At 41.0% G+C, this 22,590-nt stretch overlaps 1 protein-coding gene across 1 annotated transcript; it reads right to left on the reverse strand.

The window, feature by feature from the left end:
- Positions 1 to 1,459: 1,459 nt before the first annotated feature.
- On the reverse strand, positions 1,460 to 16,715 carry VCAM1 (vascular cell adhesion molecule 1). The gene is made up of 11 exons (XM_044300661.1): positions 16,411 to 16,715; positions 15,959 to 16,240; positions 11,640 to 11,960; positions 11,085 to 11,354; positions 9,537 to 9,800; positions 9,171 to 9,425; positions 8,282 to 8,548; positions 7,736 to 8,002; positions 6,695 to 6,961; positions 6,296 to 6,562; positions 1,460 to 3,505 (listed from the first exon to the last, which is right to left on the reverse strand). Exons 1-11 carry the CDS (start codon positions 16,475 to 16,477, stop codon positions 3,345 to 3,347), a joined length of 2,688 nt encoding a protein of 895 aa, XP_044156596.1. The 5' UTR covers positions 16,478 to 16,715; the 3' UTR covers positions 1,460 to 3,344.
- Positions 16,716 to 22,590: the final 5,875 nt, after the last annotated feature.

Raw genomic sequence — 22,590 nt, forward strand, 5'->3', positions numbered from 1 at the left:
ACTTGGCACCACCCCTTTAATGCAAAAACAAAGCACATCCTATAGAATTAAATAATGGCCAGGTATACATTAACCATGGCTGCAATACAAAATCAACCACAAGATACAATAGCACTCAGATATACAATATATGAATGATCCATTTACTAATGCTATAATCACTACATAAATGAATGTGAAGTTCTTAGCAAATATTTTGATCAAAATACCTGGGCCCATCTGCCTTGACAAGATAATGTCTTATAGATTGGACCCTGTCTTGAAAGGACTCAGATTTCCTTGGACTTTTGTATGGTATAAATTTACTGTGGTCTTGAACACATGTATAGATTGACTATATATTCTTGTAAGCTAATTTCTTCAACAGTGTAGGTTTTTGTCAGATTGCTGTTTTGTAAAGGAACATACATTACATGGTATAGAGTTACAACATTGCTTGCATGCATGGGAATGTGCAGAGGAGTGGATATACTATTAAAAGATCACTGACCTGTATGTTAAAAATCCATCTTTTCAATGCTTCCAGATAAAAGTAAGGGAAAGGTGAATTACTGTCATTAATTATTTTTTTTTTTATACAAGTGAGAATAAGAAATTGTAAAAATGCTTCCTTCTTTTATCAAACTCCTCTTCTGATCCCCCTTCCTCATTACTAACTCTCAATTCATTGCTCAGATCCATCTTCACTGAAGACAGTCTGCCTGCTCACTGAAGGATCAGTGTAAGTGAAAGTGAAGTACTGTCTAACTTCACTGCTGGATTTACATCTAAACTGCTTATTTCTGCAGTGTAATGTCCTCCACTCGGAGGGAGTGCTACAGATAAGAAGGAAGCTGAATCTTCTGTTTCTCCGTGTCCTGTATATGGGCAGACACAATTCCAGCTAGTTTCTGCCCACCCACTCAGGAAAACATAGATTATACGTCCTCTTTGAAATACAGATGTGATTCAGATGGCGGGTTCATTCGCATTTTAAAAAATCTTTCCATGGTAACTACACCTAAGCCATCCCATTCCTTTCAAGTGAATAGAAATTAGCTGTCCCATTGAAATGAATGGGACAGCTTAGGTGTAGTTACACCTGCTCACCACTGCGACGGCGAGAAGGTAAACATTGAAGAGAAGGCAGCGCTGGCACGGTGCATGCCTACTCTTCAACCAGCTGATCAGCGGGGGATGTCGGGTGTCGGACACCCGCTGATCTGATATTGATGACTTATCCTGAGGATAGCTCATCAATAAAAATTACTTGGACAACCCCTTTAATGGATGTCTTCGGAAGTTGTCTGCATATTTATAGCACATGTGTATTTTGTATGTCTCCGTGAAAAGCCCTTTAGGTTAACATTGGCGCAGCAATATAATGAAATATGGCTAAAAAATAAGAGTGTGTAAAAGTGCATTGCAAACCATTTTAAATATTTTGCTTGAAATGAAATAAACGTAGACAAAACTTTCATAACTCTATAAACCTTTAATTTAAATATATTCCTTCAAAAATATCATTTTGTGAATAAACTCAGAATTTATGGACCTCATAAACACATTTACTACAAAAACACAGTCATTTTGATTTAGTTACAGATTGTAGACGTGTAATGACCAGCATCCTATAGAATATTTTGCAACATTTCTGTTTAACCATTTCACTATAGTAGAGCTGCAAACGTGACTGTTCACTGGTAGACGAAGATGATACATGGCTCAAAATGGAAGCTGCCATAACACTGAGGCTCATAGGCATACCAGTGATCCAACTTCAAACATGGAGGAGATATTGAGATGTAGGCACTTGAAAAAAAAACTCAAAAAAGTAGAAACAGCAAATACTGTGATGTGCTGACTGCCATCTATCAGGGAGCTTACTCTTTGTTTTAAAGTCCCAGCACATCTTAAAGTGACTGCTATGGTTGTGCAGGGCGGTGGAGAGACATATATGGCAGATCCAAAATCTACAGTGTGCTATCCGATTTTGAATATACTATGTTTAATATATGCTCTGAAGGCGAATAGTAGTAGTAGTAGTATAGTGCATAGTATTCAAAATAGTCATATACATTTTCAGTAATATGCACTTTAAAACAATATGTCACGCAAGTCTGGATGTAGGATGTATCTCCTGCTGCTGCTCAAGGCCATACATACAGTAACTAAAATCTGCTGCTGTATTTGGCATTATTGCTTTTCGGTACTTACTCTGCTTTTTTAAAGAGGTTTTCCAGCCAATGATATAAAAAAAGTCTCCGAATTATGCAAGGTAACATCAGAATTTATAGTACACTTACCAATCCTCCAATACCATGCTCCCCAGGTCCTCCACCAATCTCTAGTGTTTAACTGAGCCGTCACTTTTCCGCACTGAGAACTCAAATACGATTGGTGGGAGGTAAAGGGAGTATGACATATTTTATTATTTTAGACCATTGTGGGCCTTTTTTTTTTTTTTAAGTCTAAATGGCTGGACAACCAGTTTAAACCTTATTAACAATAATGATGGGTCATACGCAGTGTCCCAAAAGAAAGGTTGGGTTTAACACTCGCCTAACTGCAACTGATGTCAACTAATGAACGACCAGACTACTGGTGACAAACCAGTCATCTATGGTGGACAGACTATGGAATGAATCAAATGTTCTTTTATATGAGATTATGTACCAATGCAGAGCTTCACAGGCTACTTTTTGTGATAATTGCACCCATTCTCCATATCAATGAGATGCCCTATTGTTTTCTTTGTTTCCATTATAACAAAATTCTCAGTCTCTTGGCTTTAGGTTGGATCCTCCAGTGACTGAGCCTTCTCATCTCAATGACCAACAAAAGATGGCTAGAGCTCAGCTCAGCCTAAGGAGAAAGACCACATTAAAATTCATCACACGTTCCACATCTTCACCACATATAGAACAAAGACAAGAGAATGGGGACGGAACAGTCAGAAATTACCTGCCGACGCAACATTACACTTAAATAGGAGCAGATTCTACACATTAATATAGTCATTACCACAAACTATACAAAACACAAAAATCCAAGTGCAAATAGTGATTCTTCACACACACACAGGGCTCCATACATTTGGAACTGAGATGTCTTTTTTCTTCCTAATAACAGTCTTCATTTGCTTTAGTCTTTACCATTTACAGCAGAAGAACTGGGTTTCCATCCAGCTTCTCTGCAAGTACCACAAGGCAAAGGTCTCGACAGCACAAGCTTATTATGGATTTACCGGAAGGACTCTCGGAATACATGTGCTACCACAAGTGTCATTCAGCATCCACAGAAATGTGCCTACACTGACCCACAGCAGCACATGGAAATGTCCATCAGATCCGACTGGTGTAAAGTCACACTTTGCTTCTCAAAGCATTTACAAGACTGTATGATCCTTGTAGCTTTGACTTCTTGAGATGGTAAATGATGGATGCAATAGCACCTAGAGACACGAAAGCCACTGATCCAAAGATAAATATGGAAGTGGGGTTGAATCTTGGACTCTGTTGTCGTTCTGTTAGGGAGACAAAAAGGAGGGTGGTTAGAGAGATGGACAGGGGTTGGGGGCGATTGATTACATTTATACAACAGAACAGATGCTGCTTCTATAGACAGAGTGCAGGTCAAGTTCAATAGGTAAAGAGCTATTCCAGTTTTTATTTTTTATGCATTTGTTTATATAATAGACGATCATAATTATTATTATTATATGAATTTGAAATACATGTATAATAAAAATAATTATATTAAACATGTATTTCAAATTCATATCAGACAGGTGTCCCCTATATGCATTAGAATGGTAAAGTCCATGTATCAGTCCTATGTAAAGTATCCACCGAAACATGCCATTAGTCATGCAACACTTTTTACACCATTACATTCAGTAAGCAACAGTGTTCCATGACATATGTGCGTAGACAGCACATTCGACACATGTATGTGATAAATAAATAGGACCAGTGTTGGAATCATTAGTGTTTATTGTGGTCAATATAGTAACTACATCACTGTGTGCATTCATGTGGCTGCCTGTCTCTAGGTGATGTTGTAAAAATGGATGCCTGTCTCTAGGTGTTAGATGATGTTATCATGTTAAAGCTTAGTGCAAAAAAACAAAACAAAACAACACCCACATAGATCTGTGTCTACACAGATACTGACAGACATGATGAGGTGCTTCAAATAGATGTGCTGTATATTAGAAAATGTGACGGAATAAATGTAATCATTAAACCGGAATACCTCTTTAAATACATTATGGGAATAAGAGCAGGTGCCAATGTACTGAGAAAAAATAGATATTGACCATATTTAACAATATATGTTTAGAAACTCATACAAATAGAATAAAGCTCGTACATTAGGTATATTACTTGAATTCTTAGCGAAATTGCTATGCTAACAGTCATATGCAATACTGCGGTATATATCTTCTGCACTCTAGGATACAGTACTATACAAGAACCAAGACTGATAGGAAATCTGAACTATTTCCAATGTGCAGAATCACCAATATAGCATAAGGTCATTTGAGTTCCCTTCTTCTAAAGATCATAAGATCTACATTGGAAATAAAGTAGTCGCCATTGATTGTGAAACTTGTCTAACTCAGCAGCAACTCAGAATTTCTCTAAAGGCAGGTTTCATTCTTAGTGTAAGGGTGACACACTTCTAGATAACACAATCCACACAGAACTGGAATCTTATTAGTGGCTTTGGGTTACACCGCCACTGTTTTCTCATACTAATTTCAATAAATACCCCTCCCCATAAGCACTTTGTGTTGGGAGAGTACAGAATATCCATGCACATTATATCGGAGCTACTACCAATAACATATGAAGGAATTCATGAGTGGACTAATGTTACATAGAATAACTTAATATTAAAGTAGCAAGTATCGGAGCTGGGCGATACTTACAGGTGAACCATAGGTAGTACCAGTGGCTCGACCATACATGTGTGATAGCACCCTAAAAGTACCTCTGAATCAGAACTATACTGTTCGTTGAGGACCCAATGTATTGTAGGATATACATTTTCAGGTATGACAGCTGATTCTGGATCATATATGAAAAGGGATATAGTCTATGATCAAGTGATATGGATCGTCGCCTAGTGTTGACTGCTGACTCTTGGGCCACTTACCAGTAATACTAATACACCTATGGTGATACTTGTGTGTCTAGAGATGGCAACAGCTGGGGAGCACCATGTAGGTGGCTTAAGAGCCAAATATGTCTCTTAAGTCCACTGGTTGTGGCACACTGTTTTACAGAAACACTTTATTCCCTATTCCACAGAACTAAGGCCGTGAACAAGGTCTAAGTTTAGACCGAAACGTTGGCCAGTGGCTATTACTTTTGGATGGATATACAAAAGAAAAAATTATATAAGAAAGATATGAAATAAAATAAGCAACTAAAATATGTGACATTGATGGGCATATCCTAGTGATATGTTATCAATGTCTGAGATAGGGATACACCTTTAAATACAAAAGAAAAAATAAGGCACACAGCACAAACACTGATGTTGATGGAAATGTATTAGTATTTTAGCAGTATTTTTGCACAGTTGCATATTTTTGGGACCTTTGATACAGTGCACCTTTTGATGCAGTGCTTACTTTTCTGCTTATTGTCCACTTCTTTCAATGCACAGTAGTACGTGGAAATTGCAAAGGTAAAGTCTTAGAGGGTCATTTATGACCAGATATACGCCACTTTTGTGGCGTATATCTGGCGCAGATTCTGACACAATCTGTGACTTCTTTCCCACTCACGCCAGGTCTAAAAAAGTAGGTGGGGAAGAGGACGGGCTGGCAGGCCTATCTCATTCATCATTTTTTACGTCTGGTTTAGGCATAGAAAATGGTCTAAATGTAAGACAGCAAGGAAGATGTCTTACATTTACACCGGCACTGGATACGCCGAAGCTATGTAGAGGCCGGCACCTCTACATAACTTGGGCGATCCCCCGCCAGATATAGGGCTTAAGACGCTTTTATTAAATGTGCCCCTTAGTGTGAATTGATGCAAGACATTTTTGACTCTTGGTAACTGTACAGTATGTCAGCCCAGCTGCTGTGTCCCAGAATAACCCAGTGCTATGTAAATATTCTCAGTGCATCTGTGCTAAACACCAGATGCATGTCTGATGTCAGCTCAAGAGACGGTACACGGATGTGATCTAAACAGTTTCTCACATGAGTCCCTAGAGGTTGGTTTATGGTTTTCTTGTGAGTGGGTTTTGATACTAAGTATAAGCTTTCAGATAACCTATTATAAATTCTTCTCACCTTGCACTTGAATATTGATGACCTCTGTTTCATTTCCAGCACTGCTAATTATTTGGAGCGTGTATGTTCCAGTGTCATTGAGGGTGACATTGTGCAGTGTAAAGGTGCCATTGTTGGTCTGAAGCACTGAGTTGTTCTTGGCACACACTTTCTGTAGAATGATGGTTGGAGATGGGATGCTGTGGGTCTCACAAGTGATAGTGACTGTATCACCTTCTTTGATGTTCTGTGATGGAGTCACAACCACTGTGGTGTTTCGTGGTGGAACTGGAAGAAAATGTATGAGGTTAATTTGTTTGGAAGATTGTATAGATCAGAGATTTATTTTGTTTGTTCCTTCCATAATACAAGTCTGTAATGAATGAGTGGTTATAATATATGAGATGCAGGGGCACTCACTTTGTACAGTCAAAGTAGTCTCGGCAACATGATTTCCCACCCTGTTGGTGGATTCACAGATGTATGTTCCTGTGTTCTCCATTCCTGCATGAGTAATGTTATAAGAGCCATCAAATAATTCCAGCATAATTAATCCAAATTCTGTTTTCATCTTCAGGACAAGGCTAGGGTCTGGAGAACCGTCTGAAGAGCACCAAATCTGTACTGAGTCTCCTTCTCTCACAACTGGAGATGGAATGATGGTGATATAGGTGTTTCTAGGTGGAACTGTGAAATAAACATAAAACACAGACATATTATTCATATTATGTCCAATATCATTTTGACTTCTCAAACCATTTAAGTGTATTTGTGATTAGCTTTTCATGAGTTGCAGTATGATGATCCTGGGCCTCAATGCACAATCTGTAACTGGGCTAACCAACTACGGTATGATGTACCATCTATGGAACTGGTCTCCTCAAATTAGTCAGAAGGACCTTTTGGGCCCTCTCAGTTCTAAGACGCAACTGCAATTTCTGCAGATTAAATCACACCCAGTATATCCGTAAGCCCTATAGAAAAAGTTAAATGGAGTCTGGTAGCACTTTTGATTATGCTAAACTGCTGACTGTACTAGGTAGGGGCTGTGGAGAGCAGTACAAACATACCCTTTGAGGAGCTTTTTTCATCTACAGTAGTGTACTGTAGATGCTGTCAGATTCTGCTTTGCAGGTGCCAAGGCTGGAGCTTCACTGTAAAGTTCTCTCTACACTGAACTGCTTCACAGCCTCTCCCTTCAGCTCTGAATGACAGCTATATCATCGGACCAGGAGACCACTACAGCTGACACTCAGCAAGAGCAGAATCTAGCAGAATAAACTTTCATATTCACAATACTCCTGACAAGCAAAGCTCTAGAAAAGATATGGTCTGTTCTCCCCAGCCCCTACCTAGGTTTTTCAGCAGTACAGCATGATCAAAACTGCTGACAGACTCCGGTTAAGCTTATATGCAACACATTGGGTCTAGGTACAGTATACTATTGTAAGCAGGTCTCACCTTCTACATTAAGAGTGGTCTCTACAATCTCACTTCCAGCCGCGTTTGTAGATTCACAGGTATACGTTCCTGTATGCCTTACTTCAGCATTTGAAATGTTGTATTCTCCCCCTTCAGACTCCAGATCAACCACGTCGTGTTCCATTTTCATCTTTAGGGCCAGTCTAGGAGCAGGAAGTGCTTCAGAAGTGCACCTGATCTGTACGTTATCTCCTTCTCTTACCACAGAGGATGGAGTTATGAATATTTGAGTATTTTGGGGTGGAGCTGTTTGAAATAAAATAAGCATTGTAATGATGAATAGAAAGGAATAGTTTCACTAGGTTTAAGGCTACATGAATGGACATATCCAGTGTAGAATTAAAGGTTCTCAGAGTAATGCCGCTGATAACTGAAGTGAAACAAGATTATTGAACAACGTTTCGCCACACTTTGGATTAATACCATATATTGATTAGAAACTAATATTTTCATTTTCATAAATATTAGGAACTAGTCATCAACTTGTCAGAAGGTATTATATAGAAGACATTTTATGGTTCTCACCTTGTACAGTCAGATTGGCCTCCGCAATTTGTTGTCCTATTACATTGGATGATTCGCATATGTAGGTCCCTGTATGCTCTACTGCAGCATGTGAAATACTGTACTGCCCATGCTCAGATTCCAACCCAATGATGCCCAGCTCCGTTTCCATCCTCAGCACCAGTTTAGGGGCAGGAGAAGATTCTGATATGCATTGGATATGTACACTGTCTCCTTTTCTCACCGTGTGTGATGGAGTAATAATTATACGTGTGTTTTTTGGGGGAGCTGTTAAGAGAAATTTCATGTTAATATCAAAAATAAAAATGTTAAAATTCATTCAAACTAAGGATCCTATTTGAGATGTATGATAGTGAAAAGGCTTGTACACATTTCTTGGCCTTTTTTCAGACCTCTCATTGTGGCCAGACCCACGGTGGGGAGCATAGTTACCTGATCCTTGCCGCTGGGTTCCAGCTACATCACTCCACCTTGTGCGCCGCTGGTCCCATAGGTGATGTGTCACCCATGTGTCACATGACCCCGCATGTTGACACGGGTAACTATGGGAGGTGCGGTGAGGATTAGGTAAGTGTGCTCATCACCGTGGGCAAGAAAGGTGTACAACCCCCTAAGAGTCAGTGTGTGAGTGTGTGTGTGTGTGGGGGGGGGGGGGGGGGGGGCTGTTAATAGTTGCACATTGGGCCTGGGAGCTTCAAGTTGCAACCCTGTTGACTAACCACCATCATGTTGACTAAGATGTTGCCAAAGAGGCTTTTATTTAAGGGGCATGTAAATAATCATATAGGAACTAGGGCAACATTCAGAATAATACTGGATATAAGGAATGCATTGAAAGGTGTTTCCAATGCATCGAGATGAAAACCGCTACTTGACCTCTGCTACTTACCTTGCACAATTAGTTCCAACTTGTCTTTGTCACTCCCTAATCTGTTATTAGCTTGGCACTGGTAAATTCCACTGGTCACTTCAGATAAGGTAACCACTGGATCTTTCGAAAGGAGCACACTCTCCCCTGATGTTAGAAGTTTGTAAATGGAGATGCTCGGCTTGGGGACTCCCTTAGAAACACAAGTCAGAGTAATCGTGTCTCCTTCATTTACATCAGTGGGTGAAGATGAAAGAAGAGTTTCCCTTGGCGGATCTGTAGAAAAAAAATATAATTGTTTCATCTTAGACAAGTTTTAAGAAAAATGGTTAATATACGGTAGCTAAGTAAATGGATAACTGGATACTGATGACGGAGGACACTTACATTCCACTGTGAGGGATTCTGAAGTTTCGCTTACACCATACTGATTTTCAGCTATGCATTTGTATACAGCAGTGTCTATTGGATCGGCCTCATCTATTATGGTTTTCCCCTTTGAGTCTAAGAAAAGAAGCATGTCTCTATCTTCTGACATCTTCCACAACGTAACCTTTATATTGCTGTATACAATGCATTCAATTATAACAGATTGCCCAGCTTCTACTTTTGTTCCTGGATTAAAGAAGAGCACGGGCTTTTCCGGTAGACCTAAAAAAGGGCAAAACAATTTACTACATTTAATTTTAGTCCTTTTATTCTGTAACAGGTCAATATGGTGTGAAATTCTTACCGGATAGAATTGTAAGCTGTGAGCGATGACTCTTTAATACTTTAATATATTTTCTGACCTCATTCACATAAGGGTCCTTCAGCCTTTAGCATCGTTGACCAGAGCAGGCATTCTCAAACCTCGGCCCTCCAGCTGTTGCAAAACTACAACTCCCAGCATGCCCGAACAGCCTACAGGTATCAGCCTACAGCAGGGCATTGTGGGAGTTGTAGTTTTACAACAGCTGGAGGGCCACAGTTTGAGGTTGCCTGGGCTAGAGGTTACATGCTAGTGATCCCAGTTAGATTTTGCAGCGCAAAAACGTGTTTTAAAGGGGTTGTCTGGGTGTGTAGGTCGTCAGTATGAGATCAGTGGGCATCCCACTCCTGGCACCTCCGCCGATCAGCTGTTTGAGGAGACTGTGGCGCTCCGGTGAGCACTGCGGTTTCAGTGAAAGCACATTCATTGGTCACATGGCCTAGGTGCAGCTCAGTCCCATTCAAATGATTACTGTACTAATACTAACACAACCACTATCAAATGGACAGTACTGTGCTTGGTAAGCTGCGAGGAGGCCATGATACTCACCGGAGTGCCACAGCCTCTTCAAACAGCTGATCAGTGGGAGTAGCTAATCAGATACTCATGACTTAAACTGAGGATCTCATCCATAATAAACACTCAGAAATCCCCTTTAAGGTTTGCTATAGTTGTATTAGCCTGAGGCAGTGTCCAGAGCCATAAGAGAGAGTGCTTCAACTACTATACTTCCACTAGTAGTGTAGTTCTTAAGTGCTCAGGTATTGCTGAGTAGGAACAAGACCTTGTGCATATCCCTGTATGAAGTTAGTACGCACTATTCAAATATAGTTTCATCACATATTTCATCTGTTGATAGTTCACCCACATAGTCATATTAAATGATACAATTCTGGCCCTCTACAGTCACCACTAGGAGGTGCTTACAAATTGTAAGATCTTAGGATCATCAGAGCGGCAACATTTAACTCTTTGTCTAAGGAGGTTTGCAATGGAAATGCTGATATTTCACTCCAATAAAATATCGGACCTAAAAAATTATAGGCTGATAAATATGCAAATTCACTTTAATATACAGGGCGCAAAACACAGCTGCAAAGACGATGTATGCACCTTCATAGGAAACTATGACATCACTAAGGGTATTACTGGGATAATGTAGTTAAAGAGCAGGAATATCTCACCTTGCACATTGATCTCCACCTGTGAAGCTGTTTTTCCAGCGATATTTTCGGCATAACATATGTAGACCCCGCTATTTTCTGGTACTGTATTTGAAAGTATCAAAGCCCCTTGATCATCAGATGGCATTTCAAGCTCTTCATCCTCCATTATCTTCACCCATTGGACAACAGCCTGGGATTTACTGTCAGATGAACATAGTAGATGAATTTCTTCACCAGCTTTTACATTTGTGGATGTCAGAACCGTGATTTGGGGTAATTCTGGAGGATCTGAAAATAGAAAGAAACTCATAGTCAGCACTTTTAGTAATACAAAAGTTCATCCAGGCGATCTGTTGGGCATTACTACATTAAGTATTATTAGGGCTGTATTACACCAGCAGATTATCTGACAGATTTTCTGACCAATAATTGGTCAGATGGCCGTTACACACAGATCTTTTGTTCATTATACACATCAACTATTGGTGTGATTGGACAGAAATTGGTCAGATAATCTGTTGGTGTAAATGTGCCGGCTACTTGGAGAGACATTGGCATGCTTCCATTACTCACACATTAGAATGAGGTTCTGTGCTGTATGTCTTTTTATGGGGTCAATAGCATAATCCGGGAATTCCAGTAGAGCCAGACATTTAACCTCTTTCTTATCCATCTCTTCCACCAGGGTTATATCATGGGTCAAGCTGATGTTTTGCATCTCATATATATTCAAATCGATCTTTTCAGAGTCAAACGTAACCACAACTTTATCATCCAGGAGGATCTCAGCACCCAGCCTCTCATAGGGGTAGATGTTGGGGAAGATGCAGGTGATGTGTGACTGTTGTCCAACCACAAGAGAGGAGATATGTAGAATAGGATCACTGGGCAACGCTGCAAAAAAAAGAAAGAAATTAATCTACTATCTCTGTAGCATCTAATCTAGACAAGTACAGATTATTAGGGAAAGCTGTAAAAATCATTTCACTATTTCTGCATCATCTACATAAGATCGGATGGGAAAGCAAAGCAACAATTTCAGCTCTAGACAGACAGTTCTTGGTAGATTCCTTTGGCAGTTAATGTGTCTTCACGCCACATTCAGATGTATAGGTTCGGTAGCATTTTTCGATTACTGCCTCATACAGATGCTTACGACCTATGCCACTGTATAGACATACTTCTACAGTTAGCTTCCCTGCTATTAAAGATGACTTCCATAGTTGGCCACTCTGGTTTCCTCCCTTTATACCCGGTACAGGACGTCCCATTAGAAGTCCCCAGGTTGCATCTGCAGAGTAGTCACCAATGACATGGAGCGGAACCAGGTAGCCAAAATTAAGAACTGGCGCCACTAGACAAATAGAGTATTCTGGTTGGACAGACAATCAGGCTTCCTGATTGGTCGACCAGCCAAATTTTTAGATTGGCTTATTGGTCAGGTACCCAGATAGACTGGCCAACCATATGCCTTGCATACGGCTTGAGCAGCATCCCCACCAGCCTCATCTTAGACTGTATTGTGCTGGTGTGGCTATGTGAGTACACATACAGTGGCATAGACTCATAGGCTTCCATATTAAATTTAATGGATATATCAAAAACCACACACAAAAAAATGCCAAAAGGACACTGTTTTGGTCTCTGTAGAGTGAATAGGGGCCCATGGATACATTTACTGTATAAACTGGGTTTCAGCAGAGGTCCCACCTGTCAGATTCCCAGCAATCATATATTTAGTACTTATCCTGTGAATAGGCAGTAAGGCGGTCATCTACAATACAGAAATCCGCCTATATTAGGTGTATTTCCGGCGCAGAATGCGGTGCAAAGGATATTTGCGCAATCTGCAACTTTTCCCCACTCACGCCAGGTCTAAAAAAGGGGGCATGGCGGGGACAGGCCAACAGGCCCATCTCTTTCATAATTTTTTACACCTGTTTTAGGAGTAGAAAATGGTCTAAATGTAAGAAAGCTTGGAAGCTGTCTTAAATTTAGACTGGCGCTGGATACGACAAAGTTATGTAGAGGCCAGTGCCTCTTCATTACTACTGAGGATCCACTGACAGCTAAAGGGCTTATTAAGACCGGCGTCTATAATGACCCCCTAAAAGATTTTTGTTCACAAATTCATTCAATACATCGTTATAGTGGTCTCAGTTCTGTTTTTCTGAACAGTTTCAAATCTTCTGCAAAGACACATTCTGCCACTAGAGGGAGCTTAGCAACATTGTAACAGTATTCTATGGGGGAGAGATATCTTCTCCCTACGCCTATTTTCTTGCAGGAATAAGTCCCAAACCCCATGCTTGTGGCTATTTAAATGCCACTGTGACTATATTTACTTTCAAGTGGCATTTCTACGCCGCCCTTGCCACTTTCTGAGAAGAAGGCGCGAGGGGGTGGTGCCAGCGGACTCCGCATATCTATCTTCTCTTACGCCAGTTTTCAATAAAGACCGAAATCTATATCAGCTCAGAGCTGCCATAGATTTCCACACAGACTGCAAGAGGATGCGTCTAACTTGTAACAAAGCCTGTGTTTAGCTACAAATTAAGCGCATCCTCCGCCAGCGCAGGGGAAATCACAACCGCTGTAACACACGCCAGCCTTGATAAGTCACCCCCAATATCCAGTGGTGACTGCAAGTAGTAAGCATGTTGGTGATTATTTGCAAAAAAAGCAGCAAAGCTTGTCGCAAATGTCATTTTGTCCCAAAATGTTGCAACTTTTACACTGCTCTCAACCACTTTTTAAAAAGACTGTGTGAAGCGTGGCGGGAGAGGGCAGGGCTGCCACCGCCCAGCACATTTTATATCATTTACACCAGAAAACGGACCTAAATTCCAAGTGATAAGGGAACTTAGATTGTGAGCCCCATTGGAGACAGCTTGATGCTAATGGCTGTAAATCGCTGCGGAATATGTCAGCCCTATATAAATGCGTAAAATAAATAAAATGGTGAATGAGACGGGTCTACTGGCCCATCCCCTTCCCCACGCCACGCATGCCATGCCCACTTTTTTAATAAATAAATAATGGCTGGACACAAATATAAGCAGTAAAGCTGAGAAATGGGGGTCATTCTAAATTCAAGTGGTATTATACCTACTATAAACGGATCAATGGAAGCTCTTAGCGCACATTTTGATCAAATGTGTGTCGGGCCCATCTACCAGGTGTCAAGGTGGCTTCCGCAGACGGGTCCCTATCACTAATATACTGCATCTCTTGGACTTATCCAAGTCCACATTATCAGGACAGTGAAGGAACCAGCTACATTTGTACTTTGCTCAGAAGCCCCAGGCAGATGGGCGTTACTCAGTCTAAAAGAGGCGCTACCCTCAGTTAATATTACAAGAAAATTTAGACTGGCATATTCTAAACTTATTTTAAAATTTTCTAAGTTTTCTTGTAATATTTATCTGAGGGAAGCGCCTCTTTTAGACTGAGTAATGCTCATCTGCCTGGGGCTTCTGAGCAAAGTACAAATGTAGCTGGTTCCTTCGCTGCCCTGATAATGTCCAAGAGAGGCGGTATATTAGTGCAGTGTTTCCCAACTAGTGTAGCTCCAGCTGTTACAAGACTACAACTCCCAGCATGCCTGGACAGCCTTTGGCTGTGCGGGCATGCAGGGAGTTGTAGTTTTGCAACAGCTGGAGGCACACTGGTTGGGCAACACTGTATTAGTGATAGGGACCTGTCTGCGGAAGCCACCTTGACGCCTGGTAGATGGGCCCGACACACGTTTGATCAAAATGTGTGCTAAGAGCTTCCATTGATCCATTTATAGTAGGTATAATACCACTTGAATTTAGAATGATCCCCATTTCGCAGCTTTACTGCTTATATGTGTGTGCAGCCATTTTTTTTTTTCTTATGGAAATGCACTTATGACTATGAATAAGAATATGCCAGTTTAAATTTTCGTGTAATGCACAATTTTTGGACCTGGCTTGAGCTAGGAAAAGTCTGCACCTGAAATATGCCTAATATAGGTCTATTCCATGATAATAAATGACCCACATAGTTTTGAACCTATCTGGATTTACAAAAAAATAATAATCCATGGATACATTCATATGGACATTTAGTGCCCTAGCAGGACAGAAGTGTGGGTATGAATTACTGAAATGTATTGAAAGGTGGCTTCCTATGACAGCTCCACGCATAAAGCCACTGAGCTCCACATGTCCATTCTACTGCTAATGTTGTCTATGGAGATTGCCCGGCTAAATATCTGATTTACTGCACCTAATAGGGATTCACCTATTCTGGCAATGTACGCTAGTATACATGCATATGGACTATTGCATGCTGCAACGCATTACATATTCAGTCGAAGCAGTCATTTCCACTAGGGGCATGCATAGATGCAACCAAGCCACACAGACCATAGGATCTCACTGTGAACCTGATTTGCAGCCATTGTCTCCATGTACCCTTAAATAAAAGTAAAAAATAGGACGGTGGGTTCTGTACTAGATCTCGTTATTACAAGGGGACCGTTAAGTGGCAGCCGTATAAAAAGGGAAGTTTCACAATGAGCTGAGTGTAATAACCGCCCTATTTCATTTCAAGCGGTTTATTTGAAATATATTCATAGCAGCGGCAATGACATTGACAACGTGGGGGATGAACAAACTGTTCTAGATCCTAGTACATTTCCTCTTTAACCCCCTGCATTACATTAAAACCCACTGTCCAAGTCTACCCATCTTCCTTCTCATTGTCCTCCCCCTCTGCTGTTTACCTCCTTATCATCCTCCTAGAAATCCAATTTGCCATCAAGGAACTGGAAAGATAGGATCTTTCACTGGTGCCATATACCTCATAAACGTCTTGCATGTAAAAAAGAAATAAAAAATAGCCAACTATATGAAGGCACTTACAGTAGACCACGATATGGAAGCGCTTCTCTCCTGGTGCGTTATCACATGTCACAGTACACCGGTAAGATCCGTCCGTCTCAGCACCAACCTTCATGGTCAGGGTTGACTTTTTCTCCACAGTGTTCACAGTACCACTTAATGTACTGTCCACGAGGTTAGACCAGGTGAAGCCAGGCTTCTCATCCCTACATTTTGATGCTAAACAAGTGATATGAAGTTCTTCCCCAATCTGAGCCTTGATTGTCGTCTGTGGTAACGAAAGAGTGATGTCGGAGGCAGAAGCTGCGGAAAGAAGACAATGTCAGCTAAATGCAGAAGCCAATATTCATTGTGGCAGAGAGGATGGGTAGATATAGACTGATGTGCAAATAATAGAGAATAGAAAGAAAAATAGATTACAGATAGATAATGGATAGATTGTCATTCAAAACTAAATCTAAGAAAAACCTTACTGTGCATAATGATGATGTGAAAGCTGAGCATCAGTAACGTGATGGGGAGAGTACTGGTCTTCTCCATATTTAAGGTCTCCTTGTTCGCTTCCACCGAAAAGTAGGGTTCCAGCCTTTCAATGGTCCTAAATATCTAGTCTAAGATGTAGATGTAAATATCTAGTCTATGATAGCAAATTCCAGTAGAAAAATCTGTGATTTCCAGTTTTTCTAGAGTTAAAAAATTCCAATGATGTGGCGCATCTCACATATAAGCTCTTGTATTCTGCATTTTCTTTGTGCTAGCCTTTGCATGAGATGTGGAACAGACCTCCTGGTCAACCCTTTTATAATGTGATCAGAGGAGGGGGGATTCCTGGTGGGGAAACCACAAGGCAGCGTTCCAAAAAAGAAGCATGCCATTGCCCTCTAGCGGAAAAAAGGAAGAATACAAAGTCAAAAGTCTCAGTGTAGCCAGCGTTTGCAGCTTGGGCTGACCTCCAGTGAAAGTGAAAAGGATTTCAACAGGCAGAGAGTTACAGGAATAGAAATACCGTAAATATGTTTTTGAAAATTGAAATTTGAGTGGAAAAGGCATATCATGCAGGCTATGGACTATAGCAAAATGGCTAGTTACGATATTTAACAGAATAAGGCCTCTTTCACACGGGCGTGTGCGCCCTGTTGCCGTATTGCGGACCGCATTTGCGGATCCGCGATACACTGGTGCCGTTCCTTGGGCATTCTGCATCACGGATGCGGACCCATTCACTTCAATGGGTCCGCAAATCCGGAGATGCGGAATGGAAGCATTGAACCCTACGGAAGCACTACAGAGTGCTTCCGTGGGGTTTCGTCCCGTACTTCCGTTCCACAAAAAGATAGAACATGTCCTATCTTTTGGCGATCCGCTGCGGCTGCCCCACGGACTGTGCTCGTGCATTGCGGCACGACCACGGGGCGCACACGCCCGTGTGAAAGAGGCCTCAGGCTACTTTCACACTTGCGTTTGGTGCGGGTCCGTCATGGATCTGCACAAACGCATCCATTCAGATAATACAACTGCATGCATGTGTTCAGAACGGATCCGTTTGTATCATCTGTAACATAGGCAAAATGGATCCGTCTTGAACACCATTGAAAGTCAATGGAGGACGGATCCGTTTTCTATTGTGCCAGATTGTGTCAGTGAAAACGGATCTGTCCCTATTGACTTACATTGTGTGTCAGGACGGATCCATTTGGCTCAGCTTCGCCAGAGGGACACCAAAATGCTGCAGGCAGTGTTTTGGTGTCGCCTCCAAAGCGGAATAGAAGCGGAACGGAGCCGAACTGATGCATTCTGAGCGGATCCTTTTCCATTCAGAATGCATAAAGGGCAAAACTGATCCGTTTTGGAACAGCTTGTGAGAGCCCTGAACGGATCTCACAAACGGAAACCAAAACACCAGTGTAAAAGTAGCCTAAGGGTAAAATCCCACTACATTTGGCATCTGAGTCTTGAAAGGCTCCCAACATGTATGCCTAGCATACCCATAGACCTCTATAACCTCACAGGGTTTTTTTTCTGCCTTCTTCTGGATTACCTCTTGCAGGATAACAGGCTGAACTGGATGGATAGATGTCTTTTTTCAGCCTTATAAGTTAGAAACTATAAAGTAACTGAGCTCTTCAGTACATCCATACTACCTCTCATAGTGTGCATGGAGATTGCAAGGCTAAATATCTGATTTTCTTCACCTTTTAGGAGCGAACCTAGACAAAAGAGCCAAATATATTCATCAGAACGGGGTTTCACGTATTATGGCCTTGTATGTTAGTATATATGGATGCATGCATTAGAAAACCTCCCAACTGCTGCAGATCTGGCGGGACAGTCTTGGACTGAAGCTGAGGTATGTCCCCACTTCAACTGTATCTGCGTCTTTAAAATGCAGATACAGTTGAATACAATGGTGAAACAGCTGTCAGCTCCCTGCTCACCAGTCTGTGCTCCCCCTCAGCAGGCCTGCGCGATGCTGTGATGTCATCGCACCTGCTGACTTGGAGAGGGCACAAGCAGGGGGATGATGCTCCACTCATCAGGGGAATGAGGCTAGGTAAATTTTAACATCAAAACTACAGGGGCTTCACTATTCTAAAGGGGGCACTAAGGGGCAGCACTATTGTAAGGGGCCACTAAGGGGGCAACATTATCATGAGGGGGCACTAAGGGGGCAACGCTATTATGAGGGGGCACTAAGAGGGCAGCACTACAGTGCGGGGGCACTAAAGGGGCAGCACTATTGTGAGAGGGCACTAAGCGGCAGCTTTAATTCTGAGAGTGTATAACTATTGTGTGGGGGCACTAAGGGAGCAATCCACTGTGTGGGATCACTAAGGGGGCATAACTGTGATGGGAATTAAGAGGGCATTATTACTGTGAGGGGCACTCTGGGAGCAAAATTACTGTGGGGGCATAACTACTGTGAAGGGGACACTGAAGTATAAATACTGTTTTGTCGGGGACTTACAGGACATAACTACTATGTGGGGCCCTAAGAGGGCATAGCTACTGTGTGGGGGCATTAAGAGGGCATTACTACTGTGTGGGGCACTAAGGGAGCATTTTACTGTGTGGGGGGACTGAGAGGGCATAACCACTGTGAGAAGGCACAAAGAGGACTAAGCAAGATTGGGCATATATAGATAGGCATTGGGCAGAGTTCGAGGTACGTATGACTTAGTGTAATTTTGCCTGTCCCTTCTTGAGCTTTTCAGAAGGTATGGATTAGTATATTGCATGATGCAATGCATGACATAGACAACAGTCTTCAGTAGAAGCATTTATTTAACCTAGTGCACAGATGGAACTGAGTCACATAGACCACAATATAGGATCTTACATGGAAAACAAAGGTGTGTTCTGTATGAGGTGACTTTTAGTGGCAGGACTAAATTAGGGGTTCTAAGTAAAGATGAGCAAATCAAATTAGCTACGATACTACGCATTTACTAAAAGATTATAATTTCTGTTGAATCCGAAACTTTTTTGAGTTGTCCTACACAATTAATGAAATAGAAAATTGCAACTCTCACCTGTTGCACTTGTTGTGAGCATGGACACCAGCATGGACACGGCTGTTACTACGAACTTGTAACATAATCGATGAAAACACTTTATTGATGCGGTATAAACTTTCCAATCCTCATATGCAAGAATACAATCTACGTGTTTCGGACCCTCATGTTTCGGTCCTTAATCATGGGTGGCAGAGGACACATTTTACAGAAAACGTATTACTTTACCAACTAAAATAATTAAACACGAGACAAATCAGTTTGAGATAAATAGGCCGTGTTGCTTTATTTGGGGTTTACCAATTTATCATACCAAATTAACCAAATATTGAATCAATAAATACCAATAAATAAACCAACCATAAAATATAAATAATTGAATAAATACTTAAAACTCATTAACTCTTTATGGACCATTAAGTCCACCCAGCACGAGCTGGGTGACCGATCACCCCACAAGCCAATGCCTAACAGGCATGGAAACAAGCAACACAGACCAACCTCAATAATATTTTGCAGCCCCAGATTAAACATGTCCAGACCGATATCTGATAGATGTACATTATCCGATCTGAACAGACCTGGGACAAAACCTTCCAAATCAATGTGACGGTAACTTTGCCCCCCAATTGATGGCATGACCTTAGATATAGCTCTATTAACCCTCTTCCTTATCTTTTCTAGTTTTCGGTGCTCTGCACCTGACCAAACCATCCTTTGAATAATTTCTGAGAAAACCAAGAATGCCTCAGGAAATATACCTTTTATCAAGGCTAAATCCTGCTTCATTCTTGATAATAGATCTAACGTCTTGATTCTCCCAACGTCATTGCCACCTAAATGAAAAACAATGACGTCGGGTAAGGGCCACATTGAGCATAACTTCTGCATTACAGTAAGCAAGTCATTCCATTGCAGACCCCGTACACCAAACCATAAAACTAAACACTGTTTAACATCAAACGATAGATTTTCAGTGTACTGCCTCTTCAAAGCTCTCTTCCGAGCCCAATAAATAAAAGAATGTCCCACTAACCAAATAACCATACGGGAACCTGCAAAACAAAACATTATTTAAAATGATAAAAGCTGTGGTCTAACATATAATCTAAACCTATTCGAAGCCCATCTACCAATTCTTTTTATAATTGCATCTTCAAGACCAAAATTTGCAGCCTCGTGGCAGCCCCAATACGGAATGAATGCGAGGACAACTGCAAATGATCCATCTTGAGAGCCTTCAAGCATTTCTTAAAGATGGAATTAAATTGAAATTTAGTCAATGGACTGTGATCTTCATGGATTAAGAAAGCCCCATTAATTTTCGGCCGGACTTCTAGCCATGAAGACACTGCACTAACTGGACAAAGCGGGGAATTGAACCATTTGTTTAAAGTGATTAATTGCCCCCGACCCAACTGATCGGTTTTTGACTTATTAATTCTAATTTTAACATTCTCCTGATTCAAAGATACATCAGAATGGAGCAGACTCGGATCCGCTTTTTTCGAGTCAGCCACTAACTCGCCTATCCTAAAGGCTCCAAAGAAGGCTAAAATAAACGCAGTTTTAAATAAAGACGCTTCGAAAATTTTTGGTAACACTAACCAGCGCATCAACTAATTTCAATAGAAGGCTTAGCGATACTGGACATCGCTTATCCTTCTTTAGATTGCTCCTCTTTACACCCCTCAAGACCTGTTTAATAATAAAATAATTCGTTAAGCATGGCTGACCGTACAACTTCTGGAAAAATGAAACCCCCGCAACTGTCTTTGAAATGTGAGAAAAGGAGCAATCATTCTCTAACATAGATGAAATGAAGGCTAAACCTCCATTCTCAGTGTTGATTATTGCAGTCCCACCTTCACTTTTATTAAAAGAAAGCCACCTATTCCATGCGGATGAATAAGCATCCCATGTTCTAGGTGCCAGAGACTTTTGGAGACTTTTAATTATTAGATCATAACTAGATCCCACAGATGCTCCGGGCACGGGACTCCCTCCAAGTCTGCTTCTGGCGCGAGCTCCCGGAATCTTTTCCACTGAAATCGAGATAATGCATCTGCAATGTCATTCTTTTTACCTGGAATGTATCTAGCCTTCAACCAAATATTAAATTTCATACAACACAATACTAAATATCTCAATAAACGAACAGTTCTCTCACACTTTGAAGACAACGTATTTACTGCAAAAACAACCCCTTGGTTATCTGTGAACAAAATAATCCGCCTATTGCTAAAGAATGAACCCCAAATAACAATAGCTACAACTACCGGAAATAACTCCAATAAAACTAAATTAGCTACAAACTTATTTACAATCCAAGACTCAGGCCACACCCCCGCGCTCCATTTATTATTCCAAAAGGCCCCAAAACCTACACTACCCGCTGCATCTGTAAACAATTGTAACGCATCCGAATCCATAAATTCTTCCTGAAAACAAACTTTACCATTAAATTTCTTCAAAAATTCCAACCACAACAATAAGTCGTCTTTTAAAGGTCTAGATAATCTAATGTGTGCCTTGGGGGACTTTAAACCTCTTGTGGCAAAATATAACCTCTTTGAAAAAACTCTCCCCATAGGAATGATCCTGCAAGCAAAGTTTAAGGAACCCAGAAGAGACTGAAGTTCCCTCAACGTACATTTATTCTTAGCCAATAACCTCAAAATACACAATCTAAGATCAAGCAACTTCTTTTCAGGCAAACGAAATTCCATCCTAACGCTGTCCAATTCAATACCCAAAAATTCTAAACAACAGCACGGGAATATGGTTTTTTCTTGAGCTATTGGGATACCAAATTTCGAACATATTCTTAAGAACCCCTGCAATAACTGCTCACAGCACTCTGACTCAGCAGAACCTACAAACAAAAAGTCATCTAAATAGTGCAAAATTCCGCCACCTGGAAAAGATTCTTGAACCACCCAATGCAAAAAGGAAGAAAATGCTTCAAAATAGACACAAGACTTAGAAAAACCCATAGGTAGGCATTTATCAAAGAAGAATTTTCCCTCAAAGCTAAAACCAAGTGAATTAAAACCAGACGGTTTTACAGGGAGCAATCTAAACGCAGCTTTAACATCAGCTTTAGCTAACAATGCTCTATGACCGTATCTCTTTAATAAT

This window comes from Bufo gargarizans, chromosome 7 (genome assembly GCF_014858855.1).
Source record: "Bufo gargarizans isolate SCDJY-AF-19 chromosome 7, ASM1485885v1, whole genome shotgun sequence".
NCBI lineage: Eukaryota > Metazoa > Chordata > Amphibia > Anura > Bufonidae > Bufo > Bufo gargarizans.